Source organism: Eptatretus burgeri, chromosome 1 (genome assembly GCF_056783735.1).
Source record: "Eptatretus burgeri isolate ZD-2024b chromosome 1, Ebu_testis_v1, whole genome shotgun sequence".
NCBI lineage: Eukaryota > Metazoa > Chordata > Myxini > Myxiniformes > Myxinidae > Eptatretus > Eptatretus burgeri.
This window is the reverse complement of record NC_140961.1, coordinates 23637956-23656440: the sequence shown is the minus strand read 5'-3', so window position 1 is coordinate 23656440 and position 18485 is coordinate 23637956. Positions and strand designations below refer to the sequence as shown.

Sequence of the window (18485 nt, the reverse complement as noted above, 5' to 3'; positions counted from 1 at the left end):
ATAGTCTCTTCTCATGATCGAACTTGCCACACCGTTCCTCTCTTAACACTTGGTCCGCTCACAACAATGGACCACTTTCTTTCTCAATGGTAGAACGGGATAACGCCAAGTTATAGCAGAGTGACGCGCTCTTCTTCTCCTCTCCTCACTAAGTGTACAAACTTCATGATTCAGCTGAACAGACAACAGCCAGCATCCTGTTCCAGCACGCGCGCAAATTCACACAGTATGAACAACGAAAATTGCGCTGCTATATCGTCATGCCGAGAGGAGAGTAAAGAAATGAGACCCTCTGTTTCAACCACGTACCTCTCCCCACTATTTCCTCTCTCTCGCACTTTCTGATGTCCACCAACCATTCATAAGCCTCGCAGGCATGACTAGTCAGTACCAAGCTGGCAAAGCGGGGTTTCTGCCTGCTCGGAAATGTTCGGGTCTGTCGTTGTTGTTGTTGTTGTTGTTGTTTGCGAATTTTTATATAAATTGCGAATTTTGACATAAAAAATTATCTTCTCTGAGGGGTTTGTCGAATCTGGCTGGGGTTTCGGTATTTGGTTAGCCCAATGGTACCTGCATAGCCCCACGGAGCTCAATTTTTCATTTTCGTCCCAAGGTCAAGGTCACAAGGTCACGAACTTAGAAAATTCCGAATTGTGTTTTTAGGGGGTATCCGATTTCAATTTGCATCTTCTCCTTGGGGGTTTGTCGAATCTGGCAGGGGTTTTCGGTATTTGTTTATCCCAATGGCACCTGCATAGATAGCCCCATGGAGCTCGATTTTTTTTTTCCATTTTTGTCCCAAGGTCAAGGTCACAAGGTCACGAACTTAGAAAATTGCGAATTTTGACATAAAAAATTATCTTCTCTGAGGGGTTTGTCAAATCTGGCTGGGGTTTTGGTATTTGGTTAGCCCAATAGCACCTGCATAGCCCCACAGAGCTCGATTTTTCATTTTCGTCCCAAGGTCAAGGTCACGAACTTAGAAAATTGCGAATTGTGTTTTTAGGGGGTAGCCAATTTCAATTTGCATCTTCTCTGAGGGGGTTTGTCGAATCAGGCAAGGGTTTCGGTATTTGGTTAGCCCAATGGCACCTGCATTGATAGCCCCATGGAGCTCGATTTTTCATTTTCGTGTCAAGGTTACAACGTCACGAATTTAGAAAATTGCGAATTTTGACGTAAAAATCCATCTTCTCCGAGGGGTTTATCGAATCTGGCAGGGGGGTTCGGTATTTGGTTAGCCCAATGGCACCTGCATAGCCCCACAGAGCTCGATTTTTCATTTTCATCCCAAGATCAAGGTCACAAGGTCACAAACTTAGAAAATTTCGAATTTTGACATAAAAATCATATGACCGCCCAAAGTTTGAGAGCTGGGATGACAATATTTTTTATGCATAATCTTGAGGTCATTCCCCACCTAAAGTCTTGAAACCATTTTGCTCTATCTCGAACAACTTGCCCGTGGCGCCCCCTTCAAGTTTGTTTTTACGCTGATTTCATCAAAGTATGGATAATCCGAGGAGTGCGAAATGCCATATAGCCTATATGACGTTATATTGTTCCTGGAATGTTCCAGAGGAAGTTTTGCACCAAAGGTCATAATCCTTGACCTTTGACCTTTAAAGTTCACAAAGGTCAAATTTTCAAAGTTGTGGGAATCGAACCGGGTTTTCGACCTTCTTCAACGAACTAACTCCAATAAGCTATAGCACATATCCTGTTTCCTTATTTTAATGTCCACAACATTGTTTTATGACCTTTAAAGGTTATGCAAAGGTCAAATTTTGAAAGTTGTTGAACGAAACTGGGTTTTCGACATTTTGCAGATAATAAACTGTCACTCGTACCACATCATGTTGATCATTTTTATAACTTGGTCAAACATTATCACATTGTCTCATCCTTGACTTCTGGAACAATCTACATCGTCAAATACCGCTCGTGAACCATCATAGTCTTCAGACTTGTCACATTGTCTCTATTTTTTCAGAACTTGAAGTAACTGATCATCCTGAGAATGCCAGCATTCCTCAACTCAACTCGAGTAAGTATCATTGAAGTAAAATATGATTTAAACTCGGAACTAAGATGAAGACTAATGGAGTCAGCAAGCAGAAGAGTGATAAATTATGCTTCACACAGGGCTTAGTTCAAAGGCATGTTTGGAAAAGTTGTCTGGTATTTAAGATGTTAAGTTATATCGGACGAAGTAAACGTTGCTTAACCTGGTGATCAATGTTCAATATGTTTTTTTTCGTGTTCGAGATTGCAAAAGATGAACATTTTCTGCACTTGTTTTTAGATCCAAAGTCTCGGATTTGTGAAGAGTGAGGTGAAAGAAGGTAGAGGCACAAGCAGTGGGCAGGTGGGGCGTGGCATCAATGTGTGTACCGTCCTTGGATGGATGTTTAACTGGACATCTTGTCTACCAACGTCAGTTGGTGGATGTTAAAAAAACCCATGGTGTCCTTCATAAAGAGTAGGCAAGCTATCGCTGGCACCCTGGCCAAATTCCAAATTTCTGCTAAAATCTGCAGGGCACACTTCATTAGTGGCACTGCAATGCCACTGCAAGAACTGATGCTAACCAGAAGTCACAAACTGCATATTATGACGACAATGACACAAGTAGTCGGGCAGTTGGACAAAACATACTGTAGATGCAACAAGGGGATGATAAAACTGGTTGGAGAAAGAGAGGAGGGAGGGGAAACTTATCCAGATTGCCAACACCAAAGCCGACCGAATAGCATGCCAACCAAATTCCAGGAGCCCAATACCACTAATTGTCTGGGTAACAACTTGTGAATGCGGTTTGGGGAAAGATACGGTTTGGAGGGGGAGGGAGGGGGGTAATGTAAGCTCTATGGAAAAGATTATGAGTCAGGATGGAAAATGATCTGAGTAGTTCACTGCTAGATTGAAGCCCTGAAGGGATTAGTAGAATTGTACAGACCTGAGTAAGGCGTTTTCAAGTTAGAGTGAGATGAGCAAAGGTATGGCTCACGATGGGGTTCTTGGAGGAATGTCTGTGTCTTATATGGATTGGGGAGGGTTGGAGAGATGAAAGAGCAGATGAAGCAAGAGCTCAGGAGAGGCATGAGAAAACAAAGAGGCCTGCAACATGTATACAATGAGAGCCTCAGGCTCTGTGTCTTTGTTGGAGATGCCAAATATGTTGAGAGCCTTGGATTTCAGTGGTTCCAGGAGAGACAGGTATGAGTAAACTTGCAGCACCATAGCTTCCTTCCTTCCTTCCATATAAGTGCTGCTTCATCAGGATGAACATTACCACACTGCAGTTGTGCGCAGACGTGGAACAGTGTCGATACAACCAAATTGTACAAATACGTACATGTGCGAGTAATAATTAAAGGCCAGATGTAATCTCATCTGGCTTTCCCCGCAACGTGGTTTTGAAAACGTCGAGGGAGGATGAAATGGCAGGGTTCTTCTCCAGGTGGTTCCAGTCTCTGCAGGTGCAGGGGAAGAAGAATGAGGCATATACCTGAGTACTGTAGCTCAGTATGGTGAAGTGGAATTCATGCCCTCTGGTACCTAAGGGTGCTTCAGTGAGGTATGCACTCCACTTGATGTACATCAAGGCAAGAGTCATCTACTCTCTAAGGTGGGCCATTGTCGTTCTTCAAGCATGGCTGTGACACTGCTGGAACGACCGTAGTTACTAGTGGCATACCAAGCAATTCTATGCTGAACCATCTCAAGCTTATTGATGTTACGCCGAGTGTGTGGATCCCATGCTGTTGCAGCACATTCCATGATTGGTCGGACGTAAGTTATGAATGTGGTCTTCTTAATTCTCTGGTTGCATTGGCTGAAGTTTCGATTTGGGAAGGCATTGGTGAAGTTGGCTTTCTTGACAGTTACATCCACTTGGGTGTTGAAATTCATCTTTGAATTGATGTGGATACCAAGTAAAGGTATTTGGCTGAGTTAACATCTTCAAGAGTGTGGTCATGAATGCTATAAGATTGGAGAATGGGCTTCTGCTTGTTGGTGATGTGAATGACCTGGCATTTACAGTAGATGGATGAAATGCCATCAACCACTTCCTCTCTCAGTCCTGTAACATGTAACATCAGTCCTGTAACATGAGATCCATCTGGAGATGAGTGCAGTCCTGGGCAGATGTTATACACCGGAGGAGGATGCAGTCGTCTGTGAAGATATGTGGTCTGGAGCTTGAGATGCTATCTGGTAGATCATTAATAAAGATCAGGAAAAGAAGCGGGCTGAACACAATACCCTGAGGAATTCCAGATGTTACTTGGGCTTCAGAGTCACGTTGGCCATCAATCAAGACTTTCTGGGTGCGGTCATGGAGGAAGTTTTTTTTTATCCACTCCCAAGTGCAGCCTCGAAGTTCATATAACTCCACTTTCAACGGAAGTTTTTGGTGGGACACCTTGTCGAAGGCTTTCGCGAAGTCCATCGAAATGAGGTCTATTTGTCCCTTCTCTTCTGTTCCTCCAGCAAGGTTATCTATGGTGAGAGTCAATTGCATATTGCAAGATCTACATTTCCTAAAGCCATGCTGTATGTCTGTTAATATCTGATGGTCAATGAGATGATGTATGATGGCACAATGCATGACATGCTCACACAGCTTGAGCTTGTATGGGAGAGCAGTACTTTCTTGAGCGAGGAACAAGAGCCTTTTTATGGGCTGTGTGAAAAGGTCAGATTTACTGAGAAAGGACTGCATGTCTGTATGTGAATTCCGAGACTGGCTTTGACGTATGGTTAGCTCAGCAGAGGGCAGAGATGACGGTGTGGCCCAGACATTCGAGAGACTGAACCCTTATAGTGAACGGTGGAGTGAAATGATTTGTGGGTTCATATCATGATCTTCCTGGTGAGATAGGGTGTGAATGTAAGATCTTTCTGGATTGAAAGACATGTTCCAAGTGTTAGAGCTGCATTTGATCCTCCACAGGCCAGCAGAGAGGGAAGCCACTTCTGCCAGACAGTGGGAAGTGAAATTGTTCAGCAAAATGTGAAGTCATCTGCAAAAAGGAAAAGTTTGTTTTTCCAGAGTATCAAAGAGGTTGTTCATGTGAATTAGGAACAGGACTGTGTTATAAGTGCTGACCTGAGGCTCTACAATCCCAACTGGGAGAGCAGATGAGAAGATTCAGTTGAGAGCTGGCACGATCAGCAATCAAATTGATATGAAATATGGCCACTTTCAGTTTGCTCAGTACCATGGGGTATGACTCACACATCAAGCGGAACAGAGAAGTCCTGATGTAAATCAGTCACATTTACACAAAGTCACAATGCAATACAACTATTTTCCATATATGTACAGGTATTTATGGCTTTGCTTATTTATAATCGGGCACCCAACTTTCTATCTTCTTCTTCTTTAAAAATATTTTTTTTGATTGATCCTATTACACACCATCTTGCTACGTCAGCATCCGATTTACGCGTGCAAACAATTTCTTTCCTATATGAGCACTAACCTTTGGAAATATTCTGATGAAAAATAACCAACAAAATTCATCACTTCCCATCCTGACTATGAGGCACAACAGGGTCAGTAATATGTCAACATCAAAATCTGATGCATATCAGCAAATAATCGCACTGTCGATGAATCACTATTTCTCCCGGTCCTTCGTTAGTAATAATAAAAATGACAAAAATAGAGGGTTCATAGAACACCTTACCCTGCACAGTCTTGAGAAAAAAGGACATGGACTGGGACTCCGAGCATCACACTTGATTGGTCGAGATAATGTAAAATGCCATATTTTGTCCAAGTCCTGCTAAACGGAATGTTTTTGAAAGTGTCAAAAAAACAAAAAACGATTTATGTTGTTGTGCAGTGTTCAAGTATATAATTCAATTGAAATAAAATACATATTTTAAAGGTTGGAGAAAATTTTCTTTGGATGTTTACTGCATCACTGGATTGGGAAATTATTTTTGAGATGAAAATGTCAAAGGCCAACTCAAGGTCAAACTTCTAAAATCATCAATTTTTAACTGAAAGATTGTCATTTTCCATCCTATTAACTTGGAAGTTGAACACGATTTGGGAAAGTCCATCACTGAACTGTCCATTTCCCACTGAAATGGGAAAGCAACCGTTTTTGAGGTTAAAAAAAAAACTCAAGATCAAACTTCTAAAATTATCAATTTCCATCTGAAAAAAATCATTTTTCATCTGATTGACCTGAGCTTTGAATAGGATTGTCAATTTTAATCTTAATGAAATGAACAATTTGATGTATCCATGGAAACATTTGGACAGGAGGGTGGATTTTGCAAGTATCATGTTCGGCTTTGATGTCCTTTTCCTGTTTGTCTGTCTGTCTGTTTGTTTCTTTGTTTGTTTGCCCGCACAGAACTCTCGTGTTTTTCACCGCAACTGCTTGTCAGATTGAGATGAAATTTTCACAAAAGAAGTGACTACTCATGGAGAATGTTTTAATGATAATTATGACATCATACGTCATGTGGTGTGGCAGCTAGATTGGAAAAAACAGAAAAACTTTGGACCTCCATCTCTGAACCGCACCAAGGAAAAAATTGAAACTTGGCACATAGCAAGTACTCCTCATGTGGAATGAATGATTTTTTATGACATCATAATTGCATATGAAGAATGTCACATCTGATCAGTTTGAAAATTTTTGAGGGACATCTTGGGATAAAATGGTTCACAGAAAAATTTTTTGATGACGTCATTCATCACGTGATTCAGCAGCCATTTTGTTAAAAAAAATCCTTCAAAAATCTTCTCTGAAGTGGCTGAATAGATTGAGGCAAAACCTTACAAGTATGATCGCCTATGCATGCGGAACAAAAGGGTCACACATATGACATCATAGCTCACATTGTTTGGTAGCCATATTGGATTTACCCAAAATTCCATAAAAAAATCTTCTTCTCAAGAACGACTGGACAAATCGAGGGGAAAACACACAAATGTTCCCAAGCCTGGAGTGTACAAGTTTGTTAAGGAATAATTGACAGGTCACATGGTTTGGCAGCCATATTGGATTGAAGGAAAATATCAAATACTGTTTTCTCTGGAACCGCTTAATCAATCGACTGAAACTTCACAATTATGATCGAGGAGTGATGAGGAATACATGTTTAAATTTCAACTTGATTGGACACCTGGTCTGGCAGCCAGAATTATTTAATCTTTTGATCTGGGTTCTTTTTGGGTTTTTTTGAAATATATACTGTATATGTTTACGTATATATATATACATATATATATATATATACATATATATATGTATATATATATGTATATATATATATATATATATATACATATATATATATATATATATATATATATACATATATATATATATATAAATATACACATATAAATATACATATATATATATATATAAATATACATATATATATCTTCTTCTTCCTTTGGCTGCTCCCGTTAGGGGTCGCCACAGCGGATCATCTGTATGATCCGCATAGTGATTTGGCACAGGTTTTACGCCGGATGCCCTTCCTGACGCAACCCTGGTCGCCTCTTACGACACAGGGATATGGTACACCTATTTTAACCGGGGTATACACCGGCCCAGTACACTGGTACTCACTTCGCCGACCTCGGAAGGATGACAGGCTGAGTCAACCCCCTGGTATATTAATTCAGTGGCCGAACGGGGCTTGAACTCAGGACCTTTTGGATCCCAAGCCGCTGCCCTAACCACTGCGCCAACACCAGGCTCATATATAAATATATATGTATATTTATATATATGTATATTTATATATATATATATATATATATATATATATATATATATATATATATATATATATATATATATATATATGTATATGTATATATATATATATATATGTATATATATATATATATATGTAAATATATGTGTATATTTATATATATGTATATTTATATATATATTTATATTTATATATATATATATTTATATATATGTATATATATTTATATATATATATATATATGTATATTTATATATATATATATATATATATATATATATATATATATGTAGATAAATATATATATATGTATATTTATATATATATATATGTATATTTATATATATATATATATATATATATATATATGTAGATAAATATATATATGTATATTTATATATATATATATATATATATATGTATATATATATATATATATATATATATATATATATATATATATATATATATATATATATATATATATATATATATATATATATATATATATATATATATGAACCAAGTCGAAAACACCAGGGGTTGACTCAGCCTGCCATCCTTCCGAGGTCGGCGAAATGAGCACCAGTTGTACTGGGCCCGGTGTATGCCCCGGTTAGAATAGGTGTACCATATCCCTGTGTGTCGTAAGAGGCGACCAGGGTTGCGTCAGGAAGGGCATCCGGTGTAAAAACCTATGCCAAATCATTATGCGGACAACAAAACGAATTTCCATACCGGATCGGTCGAGGCCCGGGTTACCAACGACCGCCACCGGTACCGGTGGTCAGCAGGGTACCAGTGGAAATTGTGCTACTGCTGGGCGAAGGAGGAGAAGGAGACGGGGAAGGCGAGTCCGGAGGCAGTGGGAGAGGGGGGGAAGGGTAGAAGTGTGGAGGTGAGAGTTGGAACTCTGAATGTTGGGACGATGACTGGCAAAGGGCGAGAGTTGGCTGATATGATGGAGAGAAGAAAGGTGGACATACTGTGTGTACAAGAGACCAAGTGGATGGGGAGTAAGGTGAGGAGCATTGGAGGTGGTTTCAAACTGTTCTACCATGGTGTGGATGGGAGGAGAAATGGTGTCGGGATAATCCTGAAGGAAGATCATGTCAAGAGGGTATTGGAGGTGAGGAGGGTGTCTGACCGAGTGATGAGTGTGAAGTTGGAAATTGAAGGGGTGATGATGAATGTCATCAGTGCATATGCCCCACATATGGGGTGTGAGATGGAATATAAAGAAGATTTCTGGAGTGAGTTAGATGAAGTGGTGGAGAGTGTATCCAAGGATGAAAGAGTGGTGATTGGAGCAGATTTCAATGGACATGTTGGGGAAGGGAATAAAGAGGATGAGGAGGTGATGGGGAGGTACGGTCTCAACAAGAGAAATGTGGAAGGGCAAATGGTGGTAGAGTTTGCAAAAAGAATGGAAATGGCAGTGGTAAACACGTATTTCAAGAAGAAGGAGGAACACAGGGTGACATACAAGAGTGGAGGAAAGTGCACACAGGTGGATTACATCTTAAGTAGGAGATGCAACCTGAAAGAGATTGGAGACTGTAAGGTGGTGGCAGGGGAGAGTGTAGCTCGACAGCATCGATTGGTGGTCTGTAGGATGACTTTAGAGGTGAGGTTGAGGAAGAGAGTGAGGGCTGAACCAAGGACCAGATGGTGGAAGCTGAAGGAGGAAGACTGTTGCGTGAAATTTAGGGAGGAGGTGAGACAGGCGTTGGATGGTGGTAAAGATGGGTGGGATGATTGGGCAACGACAGCAGAAGTTGTGAGGGAGATAGCTAGGAAGGTACTTGGTGTGACATCTGGACAGAGGAAGGAAGATAAGGAGACTTGGTGGTGGAATGAGGAAGTACAGGAAAGTATAAGGAAGAAGGGGTTGGCGAAAAAGAAGTGGGATAGTCAGAGAGATGAAGAAAGTAGGCAGGAGTACAAGGAGTGGCGTCGAAAAGCAAAAAGAGAGGTGGCAAAGGCCAAGGAAAAGGCATATGACGAGCTGTATGAGAAGTTGGATACAAAAGAAGGGGAAAAGGATTTATACCGATTGGCAAGACAGAGGGACCGAGCTGGGAAGGATGTGCTGCAGGTTAGGGTGATAAAGGACGCAAATGGGAATGTGCTGACGAGCGAGGAGAGTGTGTTGAGAAGGTGGATGGAGTACTTTGAGGAGCTGATGAATGAAGAAAATGAGAGAGAGAAGGTTGGAAGAGGTGGAGATAGTGAATCTGGAAGTGGGGTGGATCAGTAAGGATGAAGTGAGGACTGCTATGAAGAAGATGAAAAGTGGAAAGGCAGTTGGCCCAGATGGTATACCAGTGGAGGCATGAAGTGCTTAGGAGAGATGGCAGTGGGGTTGTTAACCAGATTGTTTAATAAAGTCTTGGAAAGTGAGAGGATGTCGGAGGAGTGGAGATTAAGTGTACTGGTTCCGATTTTCAAGAATAAGGGTGATGTGCAGAGCTGTGGAAATTACAGAGGGATAAAGTTGTTAAGCCACACCATGAAGTTGTGGGAAAGAGTAGTGGAAGCTCGGTTGAGAGGAGAGGTGATGATCTGTGAGCAGCAATATGGGTTTATGCCAGGAAAGAGCACCACTGATGCGATGTTTGCTTTGAGAATGTTGATGGAGAAGTATAGGGAAGGCCAGAAAGAGTTACATTGTGTGTTTGTGGATTTAGAGAAAGATTATGATAGGGTGCCAAGAGAGGAGTTGTGGTATTGTATGAGGAAGTCGGGAGTGTTGGAGAAGTATGTGAGGATCGTGCAGGATATGTATGAGGACAGTGTGACAGCGGTGAGGTGTGCGGTAGGAATGACGGACCCGTTTAAGGTTAAAGTGGGATTGCTCCAACGATCGACTCTGAGCCCTTTCCTGTTTGCAATGGTGATGGACAGGTTGACGGACGAGATCAGACTGGAGTCTCCATGGACTATGATGTTCGCGGATGACATCATGATCTGTAGGGAGAGTAGGAAGCAGGCTGAATCAAGTCTTGAGAGGTGGAGGTACGCACTGGAGAGAAGGGGAATGTTAGTCAGTAGGAGTAAGACGGAGTACATGTGCGTAAATGAGAGGGAGGGTGGTGGTATGGTGCAGTTGCAAGGAGTTGAGGTGGGGAAGGTGGATTGGTTTAAATACTTGGGATCAACTGTCCAAAGTAACGGAGAGTGTGGGAGAGAAGTGAAAAAGAGAGTGCAGGCAGGATGGAGTGGGTGGAGAAGAGTTGCAGGAGTGATTTGTGACAGAAGGGTAGCTGCAAGAGTGAAGGGGAAAGTATACAAGACGGTAGTGAGACCAGCTATGTTGTATGGTTTGGAGGCGGTGGCGCTAACAAAAAGACAGGAAGCAGAGCTGGAGGTGGCAGAGTTAAAGATGCTGCGATTCTCGTTGGGAGTGACGAGGATGGATAGGATAAGAAATGAGTATATTAGAGGGACAGCGCAGGTAGGACGGTTTGGAGACAAAGTGAGAGAGGCGAGATTGAGATGGTTTGGACATGTGCACAGGAGGGAAACGGAGTATATCGGGAGAAGGATGTTGAAGATGGAGCCGCCAGGCAGGAGGAGAAGAGGAAGGCCAAAGAAGAGGTTCATGGATGCGGTGAGGGCGGACATGCGGGTGGTTGGAGTGTCAATGGAAGATGTGGAGGATGGAGCGAAATGGAGATGGTTGGTCCGCTGTGGCGACCCCTAACGGGAGCAAGCCGAAAGAGGAAGAAGAGAAGAAGATATATATATATATATATATATATATATATATATATATATATGTATATTTATATATATATATATATTTATATATATATATAAATAAATATATATGTATATTTATATATATAAATATATATATATATATATATATATATATATATATATATATATATATATATATATATATATATATATATATAAATATATATGTATATTTATATATATATATATATATATATATAATATACATATATATATAATATACATATATATATATATAATATACATATATATATATATATATATATATATATATATATATATATATATATATATATATATATATATATATATATATATATACATATATGTCGAGGCGTCGATCACCCTTTACTGAGGCATGAAGACATCGATATACTTGAGAGAAAATTGTTTATTATCTATCAATACATGTGGCCGCACGAGGAGCAGAAAACACCAGGAACACCAATTAGCAATTGAAGAACCTCGGAGAATGCTCTGCCCTAATGGCCAAGTCAATCCCTTGTATATGTTTTTTTTAATCTCCAACAAATTCCACTGCACACTTCCTTCTTTTCATCCCAAGACCAGCTGGCTTATGTCCTGGCAATATATAACAAACATATAAGCAAGATCAAAGGTTTTCCTCCCAGACTCAGCCACACAATGCTCCCTTGAATCACTCAAGGATGACCTTACTTATATCACACACAATGTTCCTGTGGAACAGCAAGCAGGTATATATTTAAATTAACTACAGGTGAGTGAATTTAGTTTGGAAGAAACAAAAGGTTTAAAGAAATAGGTACAAACCCCAACACATATATATATATATATATATATATATATATATATATATATATATATATATATATATATATGTAAAAACATACACTTCCGGTCAAAAGTTTTAGGACACCCCAATTTTTCCAGTTTTTACTGAACTTTAAGCAGTTCAAGTAGTCCAGTAAATAACCTGAAATGGTACAAAGCTTAGCGGTAAACTGCCAGAGGTTATAAAAAAAAAGTTTAGGTTCCAAAAAACTGAAAAATAATGTAAAATTCAGAGTTGTTAAAAAGTTTCTGATTACTTGTTCCCTTGTTTACTTGTTCTGATTACAAGTTCATTACTTGTTCCCTTTTCAGGGAACAAGTAATGGGTTAGCAACTGCAGCTTTTCTGCAGCAATGGAAGTAAATTAAGCCTTGAAAATTGATGCAAACAATTCCTACAGGTGTCCCAACTTTTGTTGATTAGTTACAAACCCTCTCTCTGAATAAAGCAGTGTTGGAACAGACTGTGTTGCTACACCCTCTGAAGCATTATTTGGACAACACTGCATTGCAGAAAGTAGTATATTGCTATCATAATGGTGAGAAAAAGACAATCAACAAAGGAAGACAGACAGACCATTATAACCCTTCAAAGTGTAGGTCTTTCCTTTAAAGAAATTTGTGTCCCAAACCCATCACTATCTCTACCCACTTTACCCAGTCGCACCCAACTGTCCCTGGACTCTGTATCCTTTTCTCCTGACAAGGTGGAGAGCTTGCTTTCAAACCTCGAGTCAGATTCTGCAACCGGTCCAGACGGCATCAGCCCACGTGTCCTCAAAGCCTGCTCTTCTGCTCTTGCTCACCCTCTCTCTGTTCTATTCACCCTCTCATTTTCCCAAGGTCATCTGCCATCTGCTTGGAAATCTGCTAACATCACTGCCCTGCATAAAAAAGGTGCAAAAACAGATCCTGTAACTACAGACCAATCAGCCTTCTCCCAATCATCAGCAAGGTTTATGGAATCCATCATCGCTTTCAGACATGAAATCCTTCCTCTTCTCCAATGGCTTGATTTCCAATCATCAATTTGGTTTCAGACCAGGTCACTCTACCCTGGATATGCTGCTACTGCTCTCCCATCAATGGATGGAGGTCCTCAATGCCAGACAGGAAATCCGAGCCGTATCCCTGGACATATCACGTGCTTTTGACACAGTCTGGCACCCTGCACTACTCACCAAACTCTCTTCCCATGGTATTCAAGGCCATCTCCACTCATGGCTCGCAGACTTCCTCTCCTGTCGCAGTCAACGTGTGGCCCTAAATGGAGTTCTTTCATCCCCTCTTCCTGTGCAGGCTGGAGTTCCTCAAGGTAGCGTTCTGGGCCCTGTTCTTTTTCTGGTTTTCATCAATGATCTCTCGGACTCTCTGGAAAATCCTCTATTTCTCTTTGCCGATGACTCCACCCTCTGCCGTACCATCTGTCATCCCTCAGACCGGCAAGCAGCAGCTTCTTCGCTCACTGCAGATCTGGATAAAATCACAAACTGGTCCAACACGTGGAACATGTCTTTCAATCCACACAAATCTCACACTCTCACTATGTCTCTTCGAAAGGACCGTTTACAAACCCCCCCCATCCACTTTCTCAACAATCCTCTGGAAGAAGTCTTTTCTTTCAAGCTTCTGGGTCTCACTATCTGCCATGACCTTTCCTGGGAAAGTCACATTTCCAACCTTGCCTCAAAAGCCAGTCGCCGACTGGGAATCCTCCGTCGTGCAAAGTCCTTCCTCAGCCCTCTTGAGCTCCTGACTACTTACAAAGCTTTTGTCCGTAGCCTGATGGAGTACTGCTCTCCCCTCTGGGCTGGTGCTCCTGCCTCCCACCTTTCTCGGCTTCACGCTGTCGAAACCAGGGCTTTTAAGATCATCGGCATCTCCCGCAATGAAGCTGAGTCTTTGGGCCTCTCACTCAATCACCGCAGGTTGGTCGGTGGTCTTTCTGTCTTCTACCGAGCTCCTCTCCAGCCTTGCCCCCCTGCTCTCTCTGCGATTTGTCCCAACCACATTTCCACAGGGCGCTCAAGGTCCGCCAACAACCCCCTTCTGGTAAAACTACCAAAATCACGAATCACTGCTCATCTTCACTCTTTCATTCCTCTTTTTTCCCGCCTTTGGAATAAACTTCCTCACTCTATTCTTTCCCATTCTTCCCTCCAGGCTTTCAAAACAGCTGTTCACCACCACCTCTTATCTTCCCCCATCCAAATCCTCGATCTTTTCTACCCCCGATAATCCACCCAAGCCCACTTCCTTCAATTCTCCTGCTTTCCTTCCTGAAAGTCCCTGTAATGTCCATCTTCTCTTCGCCATGTTCCCCGTCCCATCCCCATCCCTCTCCCTTCCACAGTTCACCTAATGTGTCTGTTCCCCACTGTTTTGTCCCTTCCACTCCCGCCCCTCTTGTCTCATGCCTCCTTGCTGTGAGTTGTGTGTTAGCTCTCATACGAGCCTCGACCAAGGTATACAAAAAAAAAAAAAAAAAAAAAAATTGCAAAGTATGTTCAGGTGTCAGTGAGTACAGTTTCCTACAACATCAAAAGGCACTTGGAAACTGGAGGAAACTCTGACAGGAAGGGGTCTGGCAGACCCAAAGCTACAACACAATCAGAAGACAAGTTTCTGAGAGTCAACAGCTTGCATGATAGGTGGCTCACAGGACAGCAGCTTCAAGCACAGCTTAGTACTGGTCGAAGTAAGGAAATCTCAGTTTCAACTGTGAAGAGAAGACTTCAAGCTGCAGGTTTGACAGGTTGAGTGGCAGTAAGAAATCCATTGCTAAGATGGCAAAATAAGAAAAAGAGGCTTGCCTGGGTCATGAAGCACCGTCACTTGACTACTGAAAATTGGAAGAAGGTCGTATGGACCGATGAATCAAAATTTGAAACCTTCAGTTCATCACGCAGAGTTTCTGTACGCCATCGAGGAGGCGAAAGGATGGTTCCTCAGTGTGTGACACCAACTGTCAAACATGGAGGAGGAAGCGTGACGATCTGGGGCTCTTTTGCTAGATTCAGATTCGGCGACTTCCACAGAGTGACTGACACCGTGAACCAAAAGGGCTACTACAGCATTTTGCAGCGCCATGCAATACCCTCTGGTCTACTCCTAGTTGGTCAGGGGTTCATCCTACAGCAAGACAATGACCCAAAACCTACCTCCAGGCTATGTCAGAACTACCTTAGAAGAAAAGAACAAGATGGTAGGCTACAAATCATGGAATGGCCACCACCATCTCCAGACGTTAACCCCATTGAGCTGGTTTGGGATGAACTGGACAGAAGGGTGAAAGTAAAGCAACCTACAAGTGCAACACATTTGTGGGAACTTCTGCAACAGTGTTGGGAAGACCTTTCCGAACAATATTTGATTTCCATTGTAGAAATAATGCCACAGTATGTTTGGCTGTTATATCTGCAAAAGGTGACTACTTTGATGAGGTGGCTACTAGATTAAATTTTGTTCAACAAAACGATTCCATGACTTCTCTTTAACCTCCGCCATCGAAGATCGGAGGTTACTGTTTTCACCCCTTTCTGTTTGTTTGTTTGTTTGTTTGTTTGTTTGTGAACAGTATTACGGAAAAACTCCTTGATGGATTTCGACGAAACTCGGTTGGGGGATTAGGTATGGTCCAAGGATCATGCCATTTGGTTTTGGACTTGGTCCAAAATCCAATATGGCCGCTATGGCGGCCATTTTGAAAAAATATTTGAATTTTTTTTTGCATTTCGACATGTTTTAACTGATTTCCAACCCCCCCCCCCCCAAAAAAAAAATTGTTCGAGAAAAAATAATTTTTCCAACTTTTTTTCAACAAAATTTCGATTTTTTTTTTTTTGCATGCTACATGTTATAAGAGATTTCCAACAAAAAACATGCCAAAACTATAATTGCGTCTGATTTTGGAACTTCAGGTGGATATACTCACGTAAAATCTAGTTATGACGAATGAATTGAGTATGTAAAAGGGAAAGTTGCAAACTATAACTCTGTGAGCACTGTTGACGTCAAATTGAATGAATAGGATATCAGGTTCACTTGAGTGACCTAGCAGTATTGGCAGCAGAGGTTTTGCACTCTACCGAGTGCTCTCCCTCTAGTTTTTTTTATCTGCAATTGTTTATTTGTTCTATGCTTTAATTTCAGAGTACATTGAAACATTAAACTGCTTAAATTTCAGTAAAAAGTGGAAAAATGGGGGTGTTCCAAAACTTTTGACCGGTGGTGTATATATTGACTCAGGCTCACTTGGCTGTGCCTCAATGGGTTTGGGGATCGAGGAGTAGCAGCTGAAATGCGAATCCTATCAAGGTTCCTCCTGATGACTTCATCTTTGTTTTTGCTTGTTCAAGTTCCTTCTGATGACCCCAATGCTGGACTGTACTTATTTGGTCTTCCATTTGATTTGAATTGAATTTATTTTAAGCCCATTCTAAATTCAATTGAATCATAATGAAAAATGTGATGGGTCAGGGTTCGGTGTCCAATCGAAGCGGGATGTCTTGATGTCTGGTCATCACTGCCAGCAGTGATAAAGTGGCAGTTCTAATTGTCTCTTATGAATTGTGCAACACAAAACCACACAAACACCACACAAAACAAGTTCTGGCAAGGGTCTGCACTCTCTGATTGCTCTTTATAATATTCAATGTGTTCACCTTTTTAATCCAACTTTATGTTCATGAAATTAAATTTAAGCTTGTGCAAAGTGGATTTTTTTCTTAAGTAACAGCTGGAAACAGATCCCTGCAACTACAGACCAATCAGTCTTCTCCCAATCATCAGCAAGGTTATGGGAATGCCTCATTGCTTCCGACATTAAATCCTTCCTCTTCTCCAATGGCTTGATTTCCGATCATCAAATTGGCTAGAAACCAGGTCATTGTAGCCTGAATATGATGCTTCTGCTCTCCCAACAATGGATGGAGATCCTCAATGCCAGACATGAAATCAGAGCCATATCCCTAGACATATCGTGTGCTTTCAATATGGTCTGGCACCCTGCCCTGTTCACCAAACTGTCTTCGTATGGTAAGCAAGGACATCTCCACTCATGGCTTGCAGACTTCCTCTCCTGTTGCAGCCAATGTGTGGCCCTAAATGGAGTTCTTTCATCCCCTCTTCCTGTCCAGGCTGGAGTTCCTCAAGGCAGCGTTCTGGGTCCTGTTCTTTTTCTGGTTTTCATCAATGATCTCTCCAACCCTCTGGAAAATCCAATTTTTCTCTTTGCTGATGACTCCACCATATGCCGTACCATCTGCATCCCTCATATCGGCAAGCAGCAGCCTCTTCACTCTCTGCAGATCTGGATAAAATCACAAACTGCTCCAACAAATGGAACATGTCTTTCAACCCTGACAAATCTCACACTCTCACTTTGTCTCTCCAAAATGACCATCTGGAACCCCCCCCGCCCCCAATCTACTTTCCCAGCAATCCTCTTGAAGAAGTCCTTTCACTCAAGCTTCCGGGTCTCACGGTCTGCCATGACCTTTCCAGGGAAAGCCACATTTCCAAGCTGGCCTCCAAAGCCAGTCACCGACTGGGCATCCCCCATCATGCAATTCCTTCCTTGACACACCTGAGCTCCTGACCACATACAAAGCTTTTGCCCGCAGCCTGATGGAGTACTGCTCTCCCCTCTGGGCTGGTGCTCCTGCCTCTCACCTTTCTCGGCTTCATGCTGTGGAAACCGAGGCATTTAGGATAATTGGTATTTCTCGTGATAAGGCTGAGTCTTTTGGCCTCTCACTCTCTCACTGCAGGCAGGTCGGTGGTTCTACCACCTCCTCTCCAGCCTTGGCCCCCTGCTCTGTCTGAGATATGTACCCCCCCCCCATATTTCCACAGGGCGCTCAAGGTCCCCAACAACCCCCTTCTGCTAAAACTACCAAAATCAAGAATCACTGTCCACCTTCACTTTTTCATTCCTCGTTTTTCCCGCCTTTGGAATAAACTCCCTCACTCTGTTCAATCCCATTCTTTCCTCTAGGCCTTCAAAAAAAGCTGTTCACCACCAACCTCTTGTCTCTCACCATTCAACGCGACAATCTTTTCTACCCCCATTAATCTACCCCAAACCCGCCTCCTTCAAATTCCCTGCTTTCCTTCCTGAATGTCCCTGTCATGTAAGGACCT

The 18485-nt window shown here is 41.8% G+C and overlaps 1 protein-coding gene across 3 annotated transcripts in view; it reads left to right on the top strand.

The window, feature by feature from the left end:
• The window catches only part of LOC147034028 (meprin A subunit alpha-like), a 203213-nt gene that overhangs the window by 64092 nt on the left and 120636 nt on the right, over window positions 1–18485 (top strand). For all 3 annotated transcript variants that reach the window (XM_085875390.1, XM_085875374.1, XM_085875382.1), the window contains one exon: window positions 1994–2047. In XM_085875390.1, coding sequence (XP_085731516.1) covers window positions 1994–2047 — 54 coding nt within the window. The remainder of the gene's footprint in view (window positions 1–1993; window positions 2048–18485) is intronic.